The sequence below is a fragment of the Panicum virgatum genome, chromosome 3K (genome assembly GCF_016808335.1).
Source record: "Panicum virgatum strain AP13 chromosome 3K, P.virgatum_v5, whole genome shotgun sequence".
Classification (NCBI taxonomy): domain Eukaryota; kingdom Viridiplantae; phylum Streptophyta; class Magnoliopsida; order Poales; family Poaceae; genus Panicum; species Panicum virgatum.
Window position 1 is genome coordinate 31,970,653 of NC_053138.1, and position 17,697 is coordinate 31,988,349.

General features: G+C 41.2%; 2 protein-coding genes across 5 annotated transcripts in view; one reads left to right on the forward strand and one right to left on the reverse strand.

The window, feature by feature from the left end:
- Positions 1 to 2,906: 2,906 nt before the first annotated feature.
- Positions 2,907 to 6,938, forward strand: LOC120698992 (DNA primase small subunit-like). Of its 3 annotated transcripts, none has more exons than XM_039982814.1 (17): positions 2,907 to 3,047; positions 3,137 to 3,275; positions 3,738 to 3,788; positions 3,872 to 4,047; positions 4,151 to 4,228; positions 4,330 to 4,441; positions 4,580 to 4,664; positions 4,733 to 4,784; positions 4,867 to 4,928; positions 5,019 to 5,134; positions 5,255 to 5,376; positions 5,592 to 5,660; positions 5,749 to 5,806; positions 5,904 to 5,977; positions 6,088 to 6,136; positions 6,250 to 6,329; positions 6,538 to 6,938. In XM_039982814.1, exons 2-17 carry the CDS (start codon positions 3,155 to 3,157, stop codon positions 6,598 to 6,600), a joined length of 1,368 nt encoding a protein of 455 aa, XP_039838748.1. In that variant the 5' UTR covers positions 2,907 to 3,047; positions 3,137 to 3,154; the 3' UTR covers positions 6,601 to 6,938. The 3 variants fall into 3 exon arrangements, with proteins under 3 accessions (XP_039838748.1, XP_039838747.1, XP_039838749.1); XM_039982813.1 differs by having other exon boundaries at positions 2,907 to 3,037; XM_039982815.1 differs by having other exon boundaries at positions 2,907 to 3,037; positions 5,598 to 5,660.
- A 79-nt stretch (positions 6,939 to 7,017) lies between these two features.
- Positions 7,018 to 17,697, reverse strand: part of LOC120698991 (serine/threonine-protein kinase TOR) — a 36,901-nt gene continuing 26,221 nt past the window's right edge. For both annotated transcript variants that reach the window (XM_039982812.1, XM_039982810.1), the window contains exons 35-58: positions 17,473 to 17,646; positions 17,324 to 17,389; positions 15,514 to 15,582; positions 15,335 to 15,445; positions 15,115 to 15,255; positions 14,905 to 15,033; positions 14,661 to 14,826; positions 14,364 to 14,578; positions 13,866 to 14,072; positions 12,842 to 12,955; positions 12,580 to 12,771; positions 11,123 to 11,203; positions 10,966 to 11,040; positions 10,814 to 10,880; positions 10,506 to 10,666; positions 9,697 to 9,870; positions 9,476 to 9,604; positions 9,308 to 9,391; positions 9,169 to 9,230; positions 9,016 to 9,088; positions 8,471 to 8,605; positions 7,692 to 7,865; positions 7,349 to 7,611; positions 7,018 to 7,262 (exon numbers count right to left, since the gene is read on the reverse strand). In XM_039982812.1, coding sequence (XP_039838746.1) covers positions 7,244 to 7,262; positions 7,349 to 7,611; positions 7,692 to 7,865; positions 8,471 to 8,605; positions 9,016 to 9,088; positions 9,169 to 9,230; positions 9,308 to 9,391; positions 9,476 to 9,604; positions 9,697 to 9,870; positions 10,506 to 10,666; positions 10,814 to 10,880; positions 10,966 to 11,040; positions 11,123 to 11,203; positions 12,580 to 12,771; positions 12,842 to 12,955; positions 13,866 to 14,072; positions 14,364 to 14,578; positions 14,661 to 14,826; positions 14,905 to 15,033; positions 15,115 to 15,255; positions 15,335 to 15,445; positions 15,514 to 15,582; positions 17,324 to 17,389; positions 17,473 to 17,646 — 3,081 coding nt within the window. In that variant the 3' untranslated portion in view covers positions 7,018 to 7,243. The remainder of the gene's footprint in view (positions 7,263 to 7,348; positions 7,612 to 7,691; positions 7,866 to 8,470; positions 8,606 to 9,015; positions 9,089 to 9,168; positions 9,231 to 9,307; positions 9,392 to 9,475; positions 9,605 to 9,696; positions 9,871 to 10,505; positions 10,667 to 10,813; positions 10,881 to 10,965; positions 11,041 to 11,122; positions 11,204 to 12,579; positions 12,772 to 12,841; positions 12,956 to 13,865; positions 14,073 to 14,363; positions 14,579 to 14,660; positions 14,827 to 14,904; positions 15,034 to 15,114; positions 15,256 to 15,334; positions 15,446 to 15,513; positions 15,583 to 17,323; positions 17,390 to 17,472; positions 17,647 to 17,697) is intronic.

Genomic DNA, 17,697 nt, shown 5'->3' on the forward strand with positions numbered 1-17,697 from the left:
TCAGCGTCAGGCCTACCAGGGCTCAGGAACCAAGGAAACCCACTACCCGCGCGGCCGCGGGCGGAGGAGGGCAGGGCGTTGTGGGGCGTCGGATGATGATCGGACGGCTGCCAGTGGCCCCAGAAGAGGATTCGCGCGGGCGCGCATTACGGAGGCAGTCGAGGCGAGGATCTGATTCTTCCGATGGCGCAACCGCGCAAGGGCCAAAAGGAGCGGCAACTGCGTGTCGTCCAAAAAAAAGAAGAAGAAGAAGAAAATGCTCCTAATGGCTTTGGCATAGCTGCACAACTGATACTCTAGTGAATTGATTATTTGGTTGAAGTGATTCTTCCCCAACAAATCGTTCCGTAAGTTAACGGATTCTTGATTCCTTGGAGAGAAGATTATGCTGGAACTGTCTGTAGTAAGCCTACTTATCGCAACGAGTGCGTATTGACACTCGTTCGTGTGGTGCATTCATGTAAATTTATGTAAAATAATACTGCATATTTAAATAAAAATGAACCTCACAAGCGAACTGAACATAGCTCAGATGATAATGTTTCTTCTACTGAAACTTATCCATTCAGGTTCGAGTTCTCGACTCGGCTTATGTGCTCATTTTTTTTTTGAATTTATTTCGGAATTTAACTCAAAGATGCCTGTCGTCAGTGAGGGGTTTGGGGTAACTTCATCAATCTTAAGGATCAGCTGGCTCAGTCTCTCGGAGATGCTCATATGCTCCCTCTGTTTCAAATTATAGGTCATTTGACTTTTTCAACATTTGTACAAAATATCACTTCTTTTGGTTGTAGCTTGCTTTATCAATTCTCCAAGAATGATTTAAATTTGACTATGTTTGCACAAATTTTTTGAATAAGACAAGTGGTCAAACTTGGTATCAGAAAAATCAAACGACCTTTAATTTGAAATTGAGGAAGTAGATAGAATTAATGTATATTCATAGGGATGAGCGTATTTATACCATGTTTCAAAAATAAACATTATAAATGATAAAAAAATAATTTAACCTTACTGTCTAGCCTACTGCACTTATTTTTCACATAAAAAATACTAAAAATTATATGATTATTATCCTTTTATGCATCTTGTTTTTGTTTAAGACGCACATCCAGAGTGTGTCAAAAGAAAACGTTGCGCCACCAGAGAAAGATCCATAACAATATCATTCCTCCTCAATAACATCATAGAGGCAACCTGAGATTATGTTGGGATTCAGCAAATAAACCTACAAAACATGCATATTCTCAGACCAATTCATGACTCGCTGAACTGTTGTTGTCAAATCAGTCGATCAGAACTTGTCTACCATCCGGTGACCGTTTGCAGAACACGTCCAGAACTTCAGATCGACACAAGGTCACACGGGAAAAGAATCACCATATATGGGCCATTTGTAGAAGCAAACAGCTGATGATGGATGGAGAGATTAGATTTGCACTGAGGGCCGCCTTTTTTATTTTTATATTTTTAAAAAATGTTTTTTTACAGAACTATATTTTCGGTTTCACATTTTACAGTTTTATACCCCTACTGCCCGGCAGGGGGGCAACAGGGACCTACATATAAATAAATATATTTTTTTGCGCGGAGGCCCCTGGCGGGAGCATGCCGCCTCCCTGCCGAGCGAGCGGGCTGCCGCCTCGGGCGGCAGGCTGCCCGCCCGCCCGGCAGGGGGCAGCAGGCTCCCCCCAAATATAAAAGCTGAGCCCCTTCCCTCGCACTCTCATTTCTTGCCGACGAGATCCAGAAAGGGGAGAGGGAGAGAGGAGGGGTGAGGAAGGTAATTCCACCGGCGAAGCCCTGCCGGATTTTGGATCCGAACCGCAGGTAACCAATATTTTTCAACTTTCTCATTGAAAATTTTTTGTATGTTTAATTCTATGATTAGTATTTTTTATTATTGTAAGCACTTAGGGTTCGGATTAGTGGTTATAATTGAAGTCATACCATGTTTCTAGATATTGGATTAATTAAAATAAAGTCTTTGGATGGCCAGATATGTCGAGCAAGGTGGCGTTTCAAGTTCATTACGGTGACTTCAATTTAATTGGCAGTGCGTATTTCTATAGAATTTGGTTGTAATGAATGAAACCTTCAATGTAATATCTTATGTGGTATCTTGTTTAACGTTCAATTTAAATTTCGTTCATTGTACCAAATTGGTCAGCCCCAAATGCTTGGACACATGGTTTGTGGGCACCTTTAACACAAGCACCAATTAAACAAATCAAACAATTCTAAACGCCAGCTCTACTTGACCGAGTCATGGAGCCACACGAGGTTCAAGGTTCACAAAAAAATATAATCATTGCAATCAAACATAGCAAACATATAAGTATTGCAATTAAAGGTAGAGGAGGCCTGCCGCCCCGTCACAATTTACTTCACAATCTAGACCGATTAATACCATAACACCATATGATAGACATCATGTCATTTCTTGGAGCCCATAGTTCGGGGGGGGGGGCATGAAGTCATCTGGTCGTCATCCCAGTTAACAGAACTTGGTGCTGGAGGTGGTGCAGTTTGACTTTTATATTTGGGGGGGAGCCTGCTGCCCCCTGCCGGGCGGGCTGCCGGCAGGCTCCCACCAGGGGCCTCCGTGCAAAAAAAATATATTTATTTACATGTCGGTTCCTGCCGGAGGGTAGGGGTATAAAACAATAAAATATGAAACCGAAAATATATTTCTATAAAAAATGTTTTTAAAAAATATAAAAATAAAAAAGCCGCCTGAGGGCCTTGAGGAATTGGGCCAACCTGCTCTCCCCTTCCCTCCCGCTGCAACAAGCAGGCCCAGATCAGAACCAGCAGAGCGCCAGCGGCGGCTTGGCTTTTTGGCGGGAGCAGTGCCCTTCTTGCCGCCATTCCCTGCATTTTCCCCCTCCCTTCCGCGCCCCCCCCCCCCCCCCCCCCCCCCTGAGCAGCACCGCTCCGCACCCCTACTGCGCCGTCCGTTGCTTGCGCCACCGCTGGATCCGAAGCCGCCGGCGCGAGAGCCAAGGGCGCCGGCTACATCCCCGTCTCCAACCAAGTAAGCACAGGTCCTTCGTTTCCTGCCATTTTCCCCAGCAAATTCAGCCCGTGCTTCTTTTGTGTCTAATTTTAATTGTTTTTCTTCTTTTTGGCTCAGTCTGTTCTTGATCTGAGGATGGGTAGGGACGATGAGCCGGTTGACTCTATGGAGATTGACGGCCAGCAGCAGCTGAAGGTAGAAGGCCCTGCTGCGGTGCCGGAGGGGTTCAACGCCGACTACCTCCGAGTCTACTACGGTAAAGCGATTCGTTCCCTTTTAAACTAAAAAATGACCCTTGCGTCCGATATGTCCATAGCTATCTGTCTTATTTAATTTCCATTAATTCTGGACAAAGTTGTGATCTTGCATCTCATTGTAGAGGCTCTGCGTATTTCTTCTGATGAATTCGTGTTTTTTTTCTGCTGTATTTGAGATTTTGAGTGAGACGTAGCATCGAGTTTTTGTTTTAAGCAATGGCTAATATTTGTTTGCTTCAATATTTTTTCTTTAACTCCTTCCAATTTCTTGCGATTATTTCCATACTCTTTTCTTTTTCAGACCTAACACATTTTGTTATTCTTCTCGTGTAACTACTAACTAGGCATGCTCTTTACCTGATTGAGGTTTTGCATTTAAAAATCTACTCCACTATGTAAGGATACTAGTTTCTTCGATTTTTCGCTACTGCTTCTGCTAACTACCTATGATACTATTGCAGGAAAGCTCTTCCCATATGGTGATTTCTTCAAATGGCTTTGCTATGCAAATGGTTTGTGCTCATCTAGTTCTTTGGTTAGGGTTAGGCTTACGCTATTGTTGTTTCTTGATTAACCAAAAATTGTTTTTATGCAGATGGAAAGCATCCCGGATGTGATCAGTCATATGTTGGACGCAGAGAGTTTTCATTTACACTAGAGAATGACATTTACCTGCGATTCCAATCCTTTGATAGTGCTGCTGAATTGGAGAGTTCTATCAAGGAGAAGTGCCCTTTCAAGATTGATGTTGGACCTGTCTACAGCGTAGATGTATGATGCAGTATCACTAAACATATCATTTTGTTTGCTTGATTCTAGTTTCCTGCATTACCCTCTGTTTGCTACTGTCTGAAGAATTGTGTTTTTTGTGCAGCCTGCAAAGCGTCATGCCTACGCCCAATCTGGCAATAATGTCTTTGTACCAGTGGAAAGGGAACTAATTTTTGACATTGTAAGAAATTCACATTTCTTTTATTTCCCTGATCACTTTATCTGTGCACGTTATATTCTTGTGCAACCGTTGCAAGTTGCCAACATCTTTAATTTATGCAGGATATATCTGATTATGATGATGTGCGTTACTGCTGCTCTGGAGCTGATGTCTGCTCGGACTGCTGGCCCTTAATGACCATTGCTATCAAAATTCTGGATACTTCTCTTAGAGGCATGTTATTTTATTATGCAATGAATCATAACATGAGCTATCCACTTTTGCAGATTTATATTCATGAAGTGCAGATTTGCAGTTGGTTACTTCTACTGTGGTGTGCATTTGTTTACTAATTATAATTATTGTTTGCAGATGATTTTGGTTTCAATCACATACTGTGGGTATACAGTGGCCGTCGTGGTGTGCATTGCTGGGTCTGTGACACCAGAGCAAGAAAGTATGTTCGAACTTCTATCTGTTTATTATGTTTGTTGATCCTAAAATACATTTGTGTTCACCTGTTAGGCTCAGCAATGAACAAAGGGCTGCAGTTGCTGACTATTTTCGAGTCTACAAGGTGTCACTTCATCATCCATGACTTTACATGCCGTTTGTCATCCACACCAGAAATATATTTTAACTCTATGAATCTATCTCAGGGTGGTGAAAACGCACTGAAGAAAGTATCCTTGGCTGGACCTGTCCTCCATCCTTTCCTTGCGTATGTCTTAATTATCTTGTCAATTTGTTTGTTCTACCAACAGAAAACGGAAGAGCTAAATTGATTATTATGTAATTTATGCGCCTGCAGACGGTCATACACGGATGTTCTTGAAAGCTTCTTTGAAGATAAGTTGCTACTTAGCCAACAACTCTTTGCATCAGAGGAGAGATGTCAGAAGATACTTGATCTCATCCCTGATGAAAGTAAGAAAAGGCGCCATAAGAAATGAACATTACTATCTGATATAGATTAAACCTACCATCCCTTGTTTAGCATGGCATAAATTATGTTCACCATCATTCTGAAGTGGATTTCATTTCTAGATGTTGCTAGTGAGCTCCATGAAAAGTGGCAGGGAAATAGACAATCTTCTATTTCAAAGGAAGATGTCAATGCAGCCAGATGGAAACAATTGAAGACGACCTTACAGTCAGGAAAGCACAAGGTTCTATTTAATCTTCTGCAATCCTAATACATTTTTCTGTGTTCAATCCCCTGCAGTCCTGTCCACTTTTATTTGGACATTTGTCTGTTTATCGATCGCTATTTATTTCTTTTGATTTCACCAGATTGTATAATATCCCAATTTCCCATTTACAATCGCATCTGCTGATTCATGCTCTTATGTTCAATAATTGTGCTAATTGTTATATGTTTCAGGCTCAGGGCCTTCGGAGATGTGTGGAAGAGATCATCTTCTCATACACATATCCTAGACTTGACATGGAGGTAAAAGGGAATTCATCAGTTTTATGTGTTTGTAGTAGTAAAACTATCCAAGGCTGTTCTCACTCCTAATCAACTTTATACACGTCAGGTATCAAAGCACATGAATCATTTACTAAAAGCTCCCTTTTGTATACACCCCAAAACAGGTAACTTAAAAAACATAATTCATTCAATTTCTGTTTTAGTTTGTAATGTGGTGAAAGCTCCCTTTTGTATGCTCCCTTATGGATCTTCTTTTTCTAGGTCGTGTTTGTGTTCCGATTGATCCCAATAATTGCGATGATTTTGATCCTACAGCTGTTCCGACTCTATCACAGGTATGGTCCATATACACTAGCATGAATTAAGATTATGCACTAACATTTCATATTCTTCTTCCAAGCATCATGGTACAATGCTGATTTGTGAAAACAATTACTTTATACAGCTTTTAGGAGAGCTCAATGCTGCTGGTTTTCAGACAGATTCTGAAAATAGTAAGTGATAAGCATCACTTTCCATGATTTGTAATTGCCAAAAAAAATATAGCACTTTAGTACCATGCAACCTTGCCTAAGACACCCTCTTTGCTCAACCCTTTGAGTTACAGATTGGGAAAGAACGTCCCTGGAGAAATCCATAAAGTTTTTCAGGACTTCGTTTCTGCAACCACTGCTGAAAGTCTGCAAGGTACTAGTGGCAGTTCATTCATATGTATGTATGTGAATAATTGAAACCCTGCAAAAGATCTTCAGCTGTAGCTTCTTGATATCATGTGATTCTATGCTCGAAAGCATTTGTATGTTGAGCTTAAACATTTTCAATTTAAGAAAATAATGCTTTGCTATTTTGGTGTCCCATGAAAGCCATGACATTTTTCGACCTGAAATTTTTGCAGGAGGAACTGGAAAGTGCATACAACGCAAAGCTCCAACAGTCCAAGAATTCCTTGAATTGGTAAAATCCACATGCGTATGTGGGTGAATGCGCGATTATTGCAACTGGACACTGACCTCTGCATGGATGAATGGGCGATTATTCCATGACGCTGCTCTGTAGATGGTACCATGTTGGTTCAAAGTTGTAGCTCCTGAATGTGATCAGAGCTATATACCGTACTGGTGTACTACGTGCTTTAGGCGTCTGTAGGTCTCAGTGCTGGGCTTCAGAGAATGAGTGTAACACTTGATGGTCAACGGTGCCAAGGTATATCATGCAACTTAGGCTACATATGCCCAGCAATTTGTAACAAAAAAGAGAATCCAGATGGCATGTTCTAGGTATTTGCATTGCCGTACACGTTGATGGAGCTTGGACTAGCATAACAAACACAAACGGACAGGAGAGTTTTTCCACGAACTTGCGTGCAGCTCGAAGCAAATCCAAAACGCTGACAATGCTTTTATTTCCAGGTTGAGACAGGGTGCAACTGTGCAAGTACAAAGCCTAGGCCTATGTATCCACACACAGAGCGGTCAAAGGCATCTTTCATTGACAAATGTGATTCTGCTACTTACAGTGCTACACGTTACATACAAACAACACACTGCTTACACGGTATTTACAATATTTACATGCTAAACAGCTACTGCTTGCACAAGAGCTCACCAGAAAGGGCACCACCTGGGAAACAAAGTAGCAACATGCATCGAACAATGAGTATAAAAAAGTTGCGTGAAATGGGGTAAGGTAAAATTATCAATACATACCCAACGTAATTTTGGCACAAGTTTTCGTGAGATGTCGCTTGTAGTATGAGCTTCTGAACCTGGACCTTCACTGATAGACCAGGTTCTGCATCCCGAGCATCTCCTGAAGCCCAGTGCTCACTGCCATGTTGGGGCGAGATGCCAGCTCCTGATGTTGACCCGGAAGAGAAGTCTTTCCCTGTTAGCTTGTGACTCATCCGTGCCATCACGGCTACAGCACGCTCGTTCAAAACCTCATTGGCATCACCAAGTTGATTGACAGCCTGAATGAGCAGAGTATGAATGGTTACTCCTACAAGGATGCGGCTAAGGTTAAAGACATTGGTGGAAAAGAAGAGGCAACCTGTAGCAGCTCCCTTTCACGGGCTCCCCGCAGAGGTTGCACGAGTTCCCGGTTAGCAGCTGCTTCTTCGCTGCTGACGACTGCATGAGCATGAGCATTACCATAGTTTGACACTTGAGGAACTTCGTTGAAATTGAATAAACGCCAATTGATTAATGGGTCATGTACAAATGCCTGTGGAGAAAAGCAATAAGAAATGTTTAAAGCATACATAAATCAAAGCATGTAGGTAGTGGGTACAAGCCGCATACAAATATCTAATTTAAGGGAAAAAGATGCAGTCATTACCCTACACAAATAATTAAACTATGCAGATTCTGTACCCCAAACTATGCCCAGAACACAACTCACCAATCCCCAACATCATATCTTTGTGGGAACGATGGAAGAGTCAACTCAAGAAAATGATATACAGATATGAGAAATCAGTGGCTACTCAAAATGTAGCACAGTATTAAGAAGAAAAAAAACTCAACCCGAGGGGAGAGACATCCCAAAGGCATTGCTTGTAATGTCGTGAAAAGGGACCTGAAAGATGGCTCTAACCCATACAGGGCCACTGTTACCACACGCAGCAATGGGCAACTTGCTTTATTTAATCAAGCTATGGATTTCTGCCATCTAATTCAGACTTTTTAAAAATAACCCCTAAACATTAAACTTTTTACTTTTCAGAATTCGTGATAACAATTAGAAAATAACCCCTAATTATTTATCCAAGATACATGTGATATATACTATGTAATATGGTCATATGAACAACAAGGCCACCATCTCACCTCCATCATGGCCATGACACTGTCTCTGTTTGTTCGAAGGACTTGCATCACGTTTTCACAAGTTGTTCGGAATGTACCCTCGATACCACTAACTTCCATAGCTTTCACAAGCATTCTTGTCAAGCGGAATGGTACCTATACCATACATTGCAAATGGGTAAGAGACTGTCACAAACAAAGAGTCACAGTTACAAGTCGTGAAGTACAATAATAGAAAAGCAAGAAAATGAGAACTATAGTATTAAGTTGTCCAGTCTTCCCTACAGTCATAAGTATAGCACATTTTAGCTCGGTGCAGTATCCAAGACTATACTTTGATCACTAATTTCTCTTAAGAGTATATTGTCTATGACTATAAAATCATACCACAAGAAAGCACTCTACAAATCAAATGGTACAAGTTTTGTATCATAAAATCTGCGAACTGTAAAATATTTGTTTGTCGAATTTTACAAATTTCGGATCTTGAAACACCTGCGTGCCTTATAAAAATAAATGAAGAAGCAATTGGCCAGGCATAAATGTACAGAAAAAAAATTACTTACTTTTTCAGGGAATTTTTCTCGATTCATTGAAGCCTCAAAGCAATCTCCAAAGTCAATGTGTAATATTTTCCCGCTGAAGCAAAAGGAACACTCTTATTACAAAAATAAATGTAGAATACATACGTTACTTGAAGAATAGTTCAACAGATGTACCTATAGCGATCTAACATGAGATTACTTGGATGTCGATCTCCCAAACCAAGCAAATATCCAACCTGGAAAATTACCTTTTGAGCACCTTAAACCAATGAAGGTTCCATTTGAAAAACAATATTAAGACAGAATCTCATACCATGCTCATAACAGCCAGGCTTCTAGTGTAGTTTGTTCGGCGCTCAAGCCATACTTCAGAGGTTCGACTTTTTAGCCATAGAACCTGCCACAGTTTATTTACGTAGAATAAAGCTACGATGTCATAAATACAAAAGGCATACTCATTGAGATAAGACCAGAACAATACCTTCGCAAGGTCATTTCCTTCAGTATTTTGCAAAGCATGCTGAAATACTTCCACCTTTGCAATGAGGGGTAAGTGATCATAATCAGGTGCAAAAGCCAACATAAGCCTGTGCTCCTGATTTAAGAAAATCTGGCAAGGAAAAAACACTAATTGCTAAATAAAAAGAAGCAAAATACATAGAGCTTGCTTCAGATGAAAACAAGTGACTACAGCAGACAAACCTTCCTGGCATCTCTGTACTCACGGATCAGAGCATGAAGTGTATCGCAATTTGGAACCCATCCAATTAAACCACTGTTAGGTGACAAAGGTATAACAGCATATCTTTGGATTGATAAATCTTTCTCTGATGTTTTCCTTGAGTTTTCTAGGAGAGTATTCACCAGACCAAAAAGCTAAATGGAGAAGAATGAAAATTAGATACTGCAAAAGAACAAAATTACACTGAAAAGGTTGAATGACAGGTAATATTTATGCTATTTCCAATATAGAGCAGGAACATTGAATTTAGTAGATGCTTCTCAAGTGGTAATTACTGAATGCCCAGGAGGCTCCAGCCCCCCGAAGAGTACATCGGGACTATTCAGAATCAGAGTTGAGGCAGGACAGTTGCTCCTGCTATTTATGCTCAGATCATACATTTTCTAACAATTTCAGCCATAAGAAGCCGCCAGTGCAGTTTTTCACCTAGTTTCAAACTGACTATTACATTCCCATTATAATAAGGCCCATTAGTTGTCATTTGAATGGACACTCAGAACTGACTTGTGATAGATTTTAGATTTGTGGTTTCTCTCAGCCTACTTATTTTGGATTTAAATCAAAGACACAGATCGATACTACTGAGGCATAAGGTCACTGCTCAAATGCAAAGCCTCAGGGCGCTTGGAGTGTTTTTTCATTAACATGAAGAGCCATGACTGTCACAATTTTATGGGGACACTACATGAAGATGTGTTTCTGAAGACTATACTACTAACAGAAGGACCATCTAAAAAAGTGTAAAACAGAGATGTCATAAAATACAGACCTGCATTACACGTTCATCTTGCCGCAAATCTTCATGACCTTTAAGCAAGAATGCATAATCATTGCCATCACTTCCATGAATTGTCAGTTTTCTTGGTCTTTGTTTGGATGTTATCACAACCAATTGGGGAACAAAATACTCTATTGTCACAACTGGTGAATCTGGAAGTAAGATATCAAGTTAAATATTAGAATTCTATGAAATGGAATTAACATATAGGGTCCTGGGGGCTCAAGGATGTATGAATCAAAGTACAGGTTTCACAAACAACAGAGCTAAAATGAATATTCAATCAGTAACTGCATAACCTGCAGCATAAGTTCCTGGCACAGCAAGTTCCAACTTTCGACATTTGAGTAGCTCAGGAGAAACAGACTGAAAGAAACAACAGATACTTGATCAGGGAAGACACGGCAAAAAAAAAAACGAACTCTAATGACAGAAACAATAATGTGCTTACATGCAAATCAAGAGTTGTAAGACTTGGAAGCTGTTTGTCAATTCTTCTGAAAACATGGTAATACAAATCCCAGGCCTAAAGAATATAGTAGTCATCCTCAGACACATTATCAATAGAAGACAATACACAAATTATCAAAATGACAGTCTTCATGTACCTTTGTTAGTTCAGCATCCTCTCCTGTTTCCCGATACTTCAAACAACATTCATGAGCTTCCAGTAACTCATGTCCATAAGCCTGAACATATATAATTAACAAACAAAAGTTACAAAATGCATTACTGTTAGCAGGTTGCTATGTACATTTGTGTGTTAGGGTCATGCGCCTGGCTTGTTAGCCGGCCTGCCCTTTGTGTTACAAAATGCATTACTGTTAGCAGGTTGCTATGTACATTTGTGTGTTAGGGTCCTGCGCATTGTTCTTAAGGCGTTGAGGCGAGGTGTGGCGCCCTACCTCCTCTGGACGCCTAGGCGATGCCTAGGCGAGGCGAGGCGACGCCATACACCAACGTAAAAGCAGCATATTAGCAGTATAAAGGGGAAAAGAAATGAGAAAAGAAGAAAGAAAAGAGAAAAGGCCCGAGAAGAATATAAGGCCCAGCCCACCAAGTCACTACCAGCCCATAAACTACTCATCAGTCCTCCCGTGAGCCCACCCTCTCCACCCTATCGTCGTGCGCCGCCGCTCGCCCGCTCCTCCCAGACAGAGCACCAGCGCCGGTCCTCCTCACCAGCGCCGCCGGTCCTCCTCCTTGCCGCAGCCACCCCCAGATGGAGCACCAGCGCCGCCGCTCCAGGAAGGGGCGCCGGCAGGTAGGCAGAGACGGAGCAGAGCACCGCCGCCGAGGATTCCAGGTGCTGGCGGCCTGCACCCTCTCTCTTGGGGGACAGATCTCGCCGGCGCCGGTGCCGTCGAGGATGAGGAAGGCAGAGGTCGTCGCCTGCTAGTTCTGGTAACCTTCTTGCTCCTCCTTTCATCTCCCGGTCGCTCCTTCCCCTTGCTCTTCCTCTCTTCTTGCTGGGCGTCGGCGACGCCTTGGCCTCCCTGAGCGCCTTGACGCCTTGGCGTCGCCTAGGCGTCTAGGCGACGCCTTGGCCTCCCTGAGCGCCTTGACGCCTAGGCGACGCCTTAAGAACTATGGTCCTGCGCCTGGCTTGTTAGCCGGCCTGCCCTTTGTGTTACGTCCTGCGCCTGGCTCCTATAGCCGGCCGGCCCTATGTATGGTTAGTTAGAGAGATATGTTTGGTTAGAGAGTCCTGGGGAGATCTTGATTGCTGTTTCCTTTAGCCTCAAGATCTCCCAGCCCTATGTAACTTGTGTATCTCTCAATTAATCCATCCACAATTTCCACACAATTCAATCTCTTTCAATTACAGAATAAATTCATTTCGAAATATGAAACTAACTGTTGCTAATTCAACCGGACTAGGTGCAGAATGACCAGAGTTCAAAAATCAGAACAGATTGAGCAGTTAATATATATTAAATATATCATGAAACACTACCTAAATGGTAAGGTGCTCAGGGCAGACTACAGAGAACTGGATACATGTCAACACACACAAAGTGTTGGAACATTTAAATTAGAGAATATAATTTTCATGAAACAGTACCTGAATGAAGGCATTCTCTTTAATTGTCTCAGCCCCCCTCTCAAGCATTACATGCAATGGCTCAAGTACAGCAAGCATTCCTTCAATATTGTGCTCACCAAAATACATCCTGCTAGCTTCCTCAAGAGCCTCATGCCACATTTCATGCCACAAAATTGCCACCCGTATCAGTTCCTTTGATACAAGCTGTGCCTGGTGCAACAAAGTAGAATTAGAATGCTACGCATCTTTCCTTAGAAGATCCACAGCTAATGAAGCAAACCTGGTCAACAAGACCTCCACTATGCTGGCGGATCTTATCAACGACCTCCTGTGCTGCACGTTGTCTCAATATACTTATAGATTTGCAGGCAACCAAGAGAGGATACATCAATGCCTGATTAAGATGACACATCAAAAAGGAAAATTAGAAGGTAAAAAAATCCCTGTTGTAAATTATAGGAACATTTGGCAACTACTCCCTCCGCTTCAAATTGTAGGTTGTTTTGGCAAATCCAGTACATAATTTGTGCTATGTATCTAGACAGACATAGCGTATATCTAGGTGAATAGCAAAAGTTATGTGTTTAGATTTGCCAAAACGACCAACAATTTGAAATGGAGGGAGTACCGGTTACACAAATGTGTTTCAAATGAACACAAGCTCCAGAGCACTATGAAATTCATTTAACATGGGAAAAGAAAAGGAGAAATTGAAGAAAATTTGTGATGAAGCAATAACCACAGAACTTGGTGGAAATATTCAAAAAAAGAAGGGATAAAGCAGGATTAGAAAAAACATAAGCACCAAACAGTCCTACAACAATGGTGAAGCAATGGTCTGGCCCTACTTGCTTGTTTGTTTGTAATAGCGCTCTTTTTTTATTTTCTGCATTTCTCACTCTGGTCCAAGGTGAGGAATGGCTCAACTTGTATTTGGACCGCTCTTTTTTCTCTCTTAATATAAAAATACACAGCTCTCCTGTGTGTTCTCCTGTGTGTTCGATAAAAAAATGGTGAAGCATGGAGAGCTTAACTCCACGGCCATATTGTGTACACCATGCAAATGAACTTAAAATATGTCAAACTAAAACAAAGGATTTATATTTGATTCTCTATACTGCTCGATATGATGGATGTCAGTTTCTGTTGCACCTCTTTCCATAGTTAAACTGAAAATGATACTTCAGGAACAGCACTATGGTTGACGTAGTAATGCACAGTCATTATAAATTAATTGCATGAAGAGCATAGAAGCCTAGTCACAGTAGTAGTCATAGCTAACATAAGTAGGTGACAATACAGACCTGTGGATGCCCCTTTCCGATTCGAACTAGCAAAGACTGTATCAGTTCTCTAACCACTCTATTATTCGAATGAATCCTTGCAATTATCTGGGGCAGCACAACCAACCACATCTCAATCTTGACAAGTGAAAAGCCTTTCTGCAATGCCATTTGAACTTCTGAGGTAGCACCATGGTTGAACCAAAGAGTCAAGAGACGAAGAATATCCTAAAAGACAAAACTCAATGTCAAAAGCAATTAAGCAAATTTACGTCTAATCAGAACTGTAGCTCAATTTTATTGTAGGCATGGAGCAATGGACAAACTATTAAACAAAAACAGCAAGGACAAACTGAGCAAACTATTATAATAAAGAAGTCTGGCCTCTAACAAACCTAACATTGAAAGGGTGAGATAAAAGCATTCACTCAAAACAAGGGTGGTCAATGACAGAGTTCAAAAAAGAACCTTACTCAAAACACATTTTGCATAATAGAAATCAGAGAACAGCAGATTCACCTGCAAGCTATCATCAACCCCTTTCGTTGTAGATGCACAAGCAATAGAGTAGAAATACCCAGTTACTGCTGCAACAACATATTTTCCAGCAATATCTGGTCGGCCTCGCAAGGTATAGCGTGACATGACTTCTGTGTTGAACAAAGCCCATATGTGCCAGGCCCTTCCCCAGTCCTTTGCACTTAGTGTAGCATTGTTATAAGAAATCAAAATTTCTAGAAAGAAAAAAAATACAGTTATTTTTTTTTAAAAAAAAGTTAAAGGCACAATAAGTGCAAAACCTGAAATTGTTGATACCTTGAATAGAATCATCATCTAATGCAGGTGAGAGTGCCCTCTTCCAACTACCAAGTGTCAAATAAACACGAGCAATGAGTGGTACTCCAGCATTTGACATGCTAGCATGGCTTGCTGACGTTCCAGGAAAACTGTCCATGGTGGTAGCAAGCTGTACAGACAACTCCTATTCCCCAAAGAAAAATAGAAAGTATGATGTGCACTGCAATGTACCATCAAAGTACATGGGCAAAAACAAACTTACTTGTAATTTAGAAAATGCATCCCTCCTTTTAAGCTCATCGCCAACAGCATACTGGTATTTGAGATAAGCCAGTGCTACTTGTGGATGTGCATGATACAGTGTCAGTTCAGGAGAAGATTCAGGATCAAACTGCAAGTGGCATCAGAAATTAGTTTTGTTATAGATAGGAGTCAGCATGCACATGCTAATTAATGATGACTGCTCACTTACCTGTAAAAGTTTGACTAGAGTAGATCTAGCCTGACTAGTACGACCATTCTTCCAGCAAAGTTTAGCAAATTTGATCCAGGTGTCTCTATCTTCGTTGGGAGGAAGAACCAACTCTCTGACAGCAAGTAGGGCTTGCCACACCTGAAATATATTTTTGAAATCAATGCAAATAGTAAAAGCGGCTCAGGTCAGCAGTCAACACCACAAACATAATATTAACCTCCACATTCCGTTTTGTTCCTTTAATGCGCTCATTCCACATATTGCGAATAAGTTCCCTTCGTCTGTCAGCAATCGGGCTTTCCGCTGGAAGAGTGCAGTAATCAATTACCTAAGACCACACATTTTGTTAGTACAACAGCAAATGTATTCAGAACGTAATCAAAAACAAGAAAATACCTCTTCCAGTTCTGAAAGCTGTTGAACCCGCACCATGTTACTATAAGCACGCTCATAGCTCTCAAGGACCTGGCCGTAAGTATTGTCACACAAAGGAAATATAAAATTATGATTCAATGATAAATTTCAAGAGCAAACTGGTAAAATCTTAAAGCAATAATCGTTCATTAATCAGTACAAAAATACAGTGCGAAATAATCATGGCAGGCAATTGTGACTATAGTTTATTAGAGAAGCGTGAAGACAGATAGCGCAACAGTACTGCCTTATAAAATGTGCGAATTAAAAATAATAGTGACATTCCTTTGGTTACTTGACAAACACATCTAATATCTACTCGACCTGCGAGGGGCAAGCCGCCCCCCGAGCATTAATGTAAGAAGAAGACCTCTCACGCAGGTTGAGAAAACCCCCGAACCCTTGCCCCACCCTTACACAGGGGTACCGTAACCCATACCGTAACCCGTGCGAGAGTGGGCCGGGGTGAGCCGGGACCTATTTCCATGTGCTTTGGCGTGTAGGCAAGCGAGGGGATTTTTTTTAACCTCAGCCTGAAATTAGTTCCCACCGGGAGTCGAACTCAGGACCTAAGGAGTGCTACTGAGGCCACCTAACCAATCCGGCTAGGCAACCTTTCGCGATAGACACATCTAACATCAGCCAACAATCCACTTTATCTAGATCTACCATGAGTTTCAAACAGGGTTTACATGTCTATATTAAACAGGGTTTTTCTGCAATTTATCACATGTATGCTGGGCCTTTGTGCGACTCCAAATAGATGAGGACCACCATAGCAAGCAGTTAGTTTAATTTAATACATCATATAAAATTGACAGAATTTATAGAGAAAAAATATGGCCACTCCATCAGCGGGCTTTGTAATTCTTATGAAAAAGTCAATTTTACTCCCCCCCACCCCCCACACACACAAAAAAAATCGCATTGTTCAATTGGCTCCCTATACTAAAATGTTTTTTCTTCCTGTAAAAGTAGTCTCTCAAACTATAAAAACAATCAGAAATAAATATGATTTATTTTGTAACATAGGGTACAATAACTATCATGATGTAAAATATGAACCTAAAGCACAGCTTATACATGTTAAAACAAAAGATAGAAATTTTATTATGGGGTAAACTGGATGAATTTCAGTAGTTCTTGCACAAGGGGAAATGAAAAAAAAAACTTCATTATGGGGTAAACTGGACTAATTTCAATAGTTTGGGGAATTAAATGAGTCATAATATTGTTTTTTCTCGAACGCGCAGGAGAACTGCGCATCAATATATTAAGAAGAGTAAGGGGGAGGATTAAGGGTCTGTAACACACCCTAAGAACACACACACTAAGCTGTCTTACTATCTAGCAAACTAAGGTAGGACTAGGACCAGACCACAAGCTCAAAACAGCACTAGGAGGTAGGAGCCAGGGCAAGGAGATAAGACACTCCTCTAGCCCCTGCTACAGACCACTGCTGAGCCTCCTCCCTGAAAGCCGAGAAGACCCGGGTTAAATTGGGGGTCCCTCCATCGAAGACACAATAGTTACAGCACTAGGAGTCAAAATATTGTACATGCTGTTAAGTGAACAAGCCAAATAGTTGGGGTTAGTAAAATGGGTTTTTCCCTAATTTTTATTTGTTAGGTTACATTACAGGTGAAAAATTAGGCATTGCACATGCATTACAATATATTCATAACAATTGGTTTATAATTCAGGTAACTTCACAAGATTGTTTGACTTAAAACAGATGGAAAGGCAAATCTTATAAAATGCTGCACTATGTAGTACTATAGATATGTCATACCAGTGCTGCAAGTTCTGTAGCCAAACACCGCCGAGCTCGCTCGACAAATATCCGAGCTTCATCATACTGTCAAAGAAATCACGAACTTGTCATAAAAGTAAAATCAAATAATGAATACGATGCAATCACACATAGCAGCGGGTAACTACCTTCTTCGAACGAACCGAAAGAACAGCCCGGAAGAAAGCACCAGTGCTGCTTCCATCACCACTAGCTGTTGTGTTACCCAACATACGGAGCTTGTTTTCATCCCCGTCATCCAGGCGAGAAACATATTCTGCCATATGATCCCACTCACCCATATGCCAAGCAGCATTTGCAGCCTATGATAATAGAAAGAAGCAAAGGGAAATTAGATTATCAGTTACAATCTA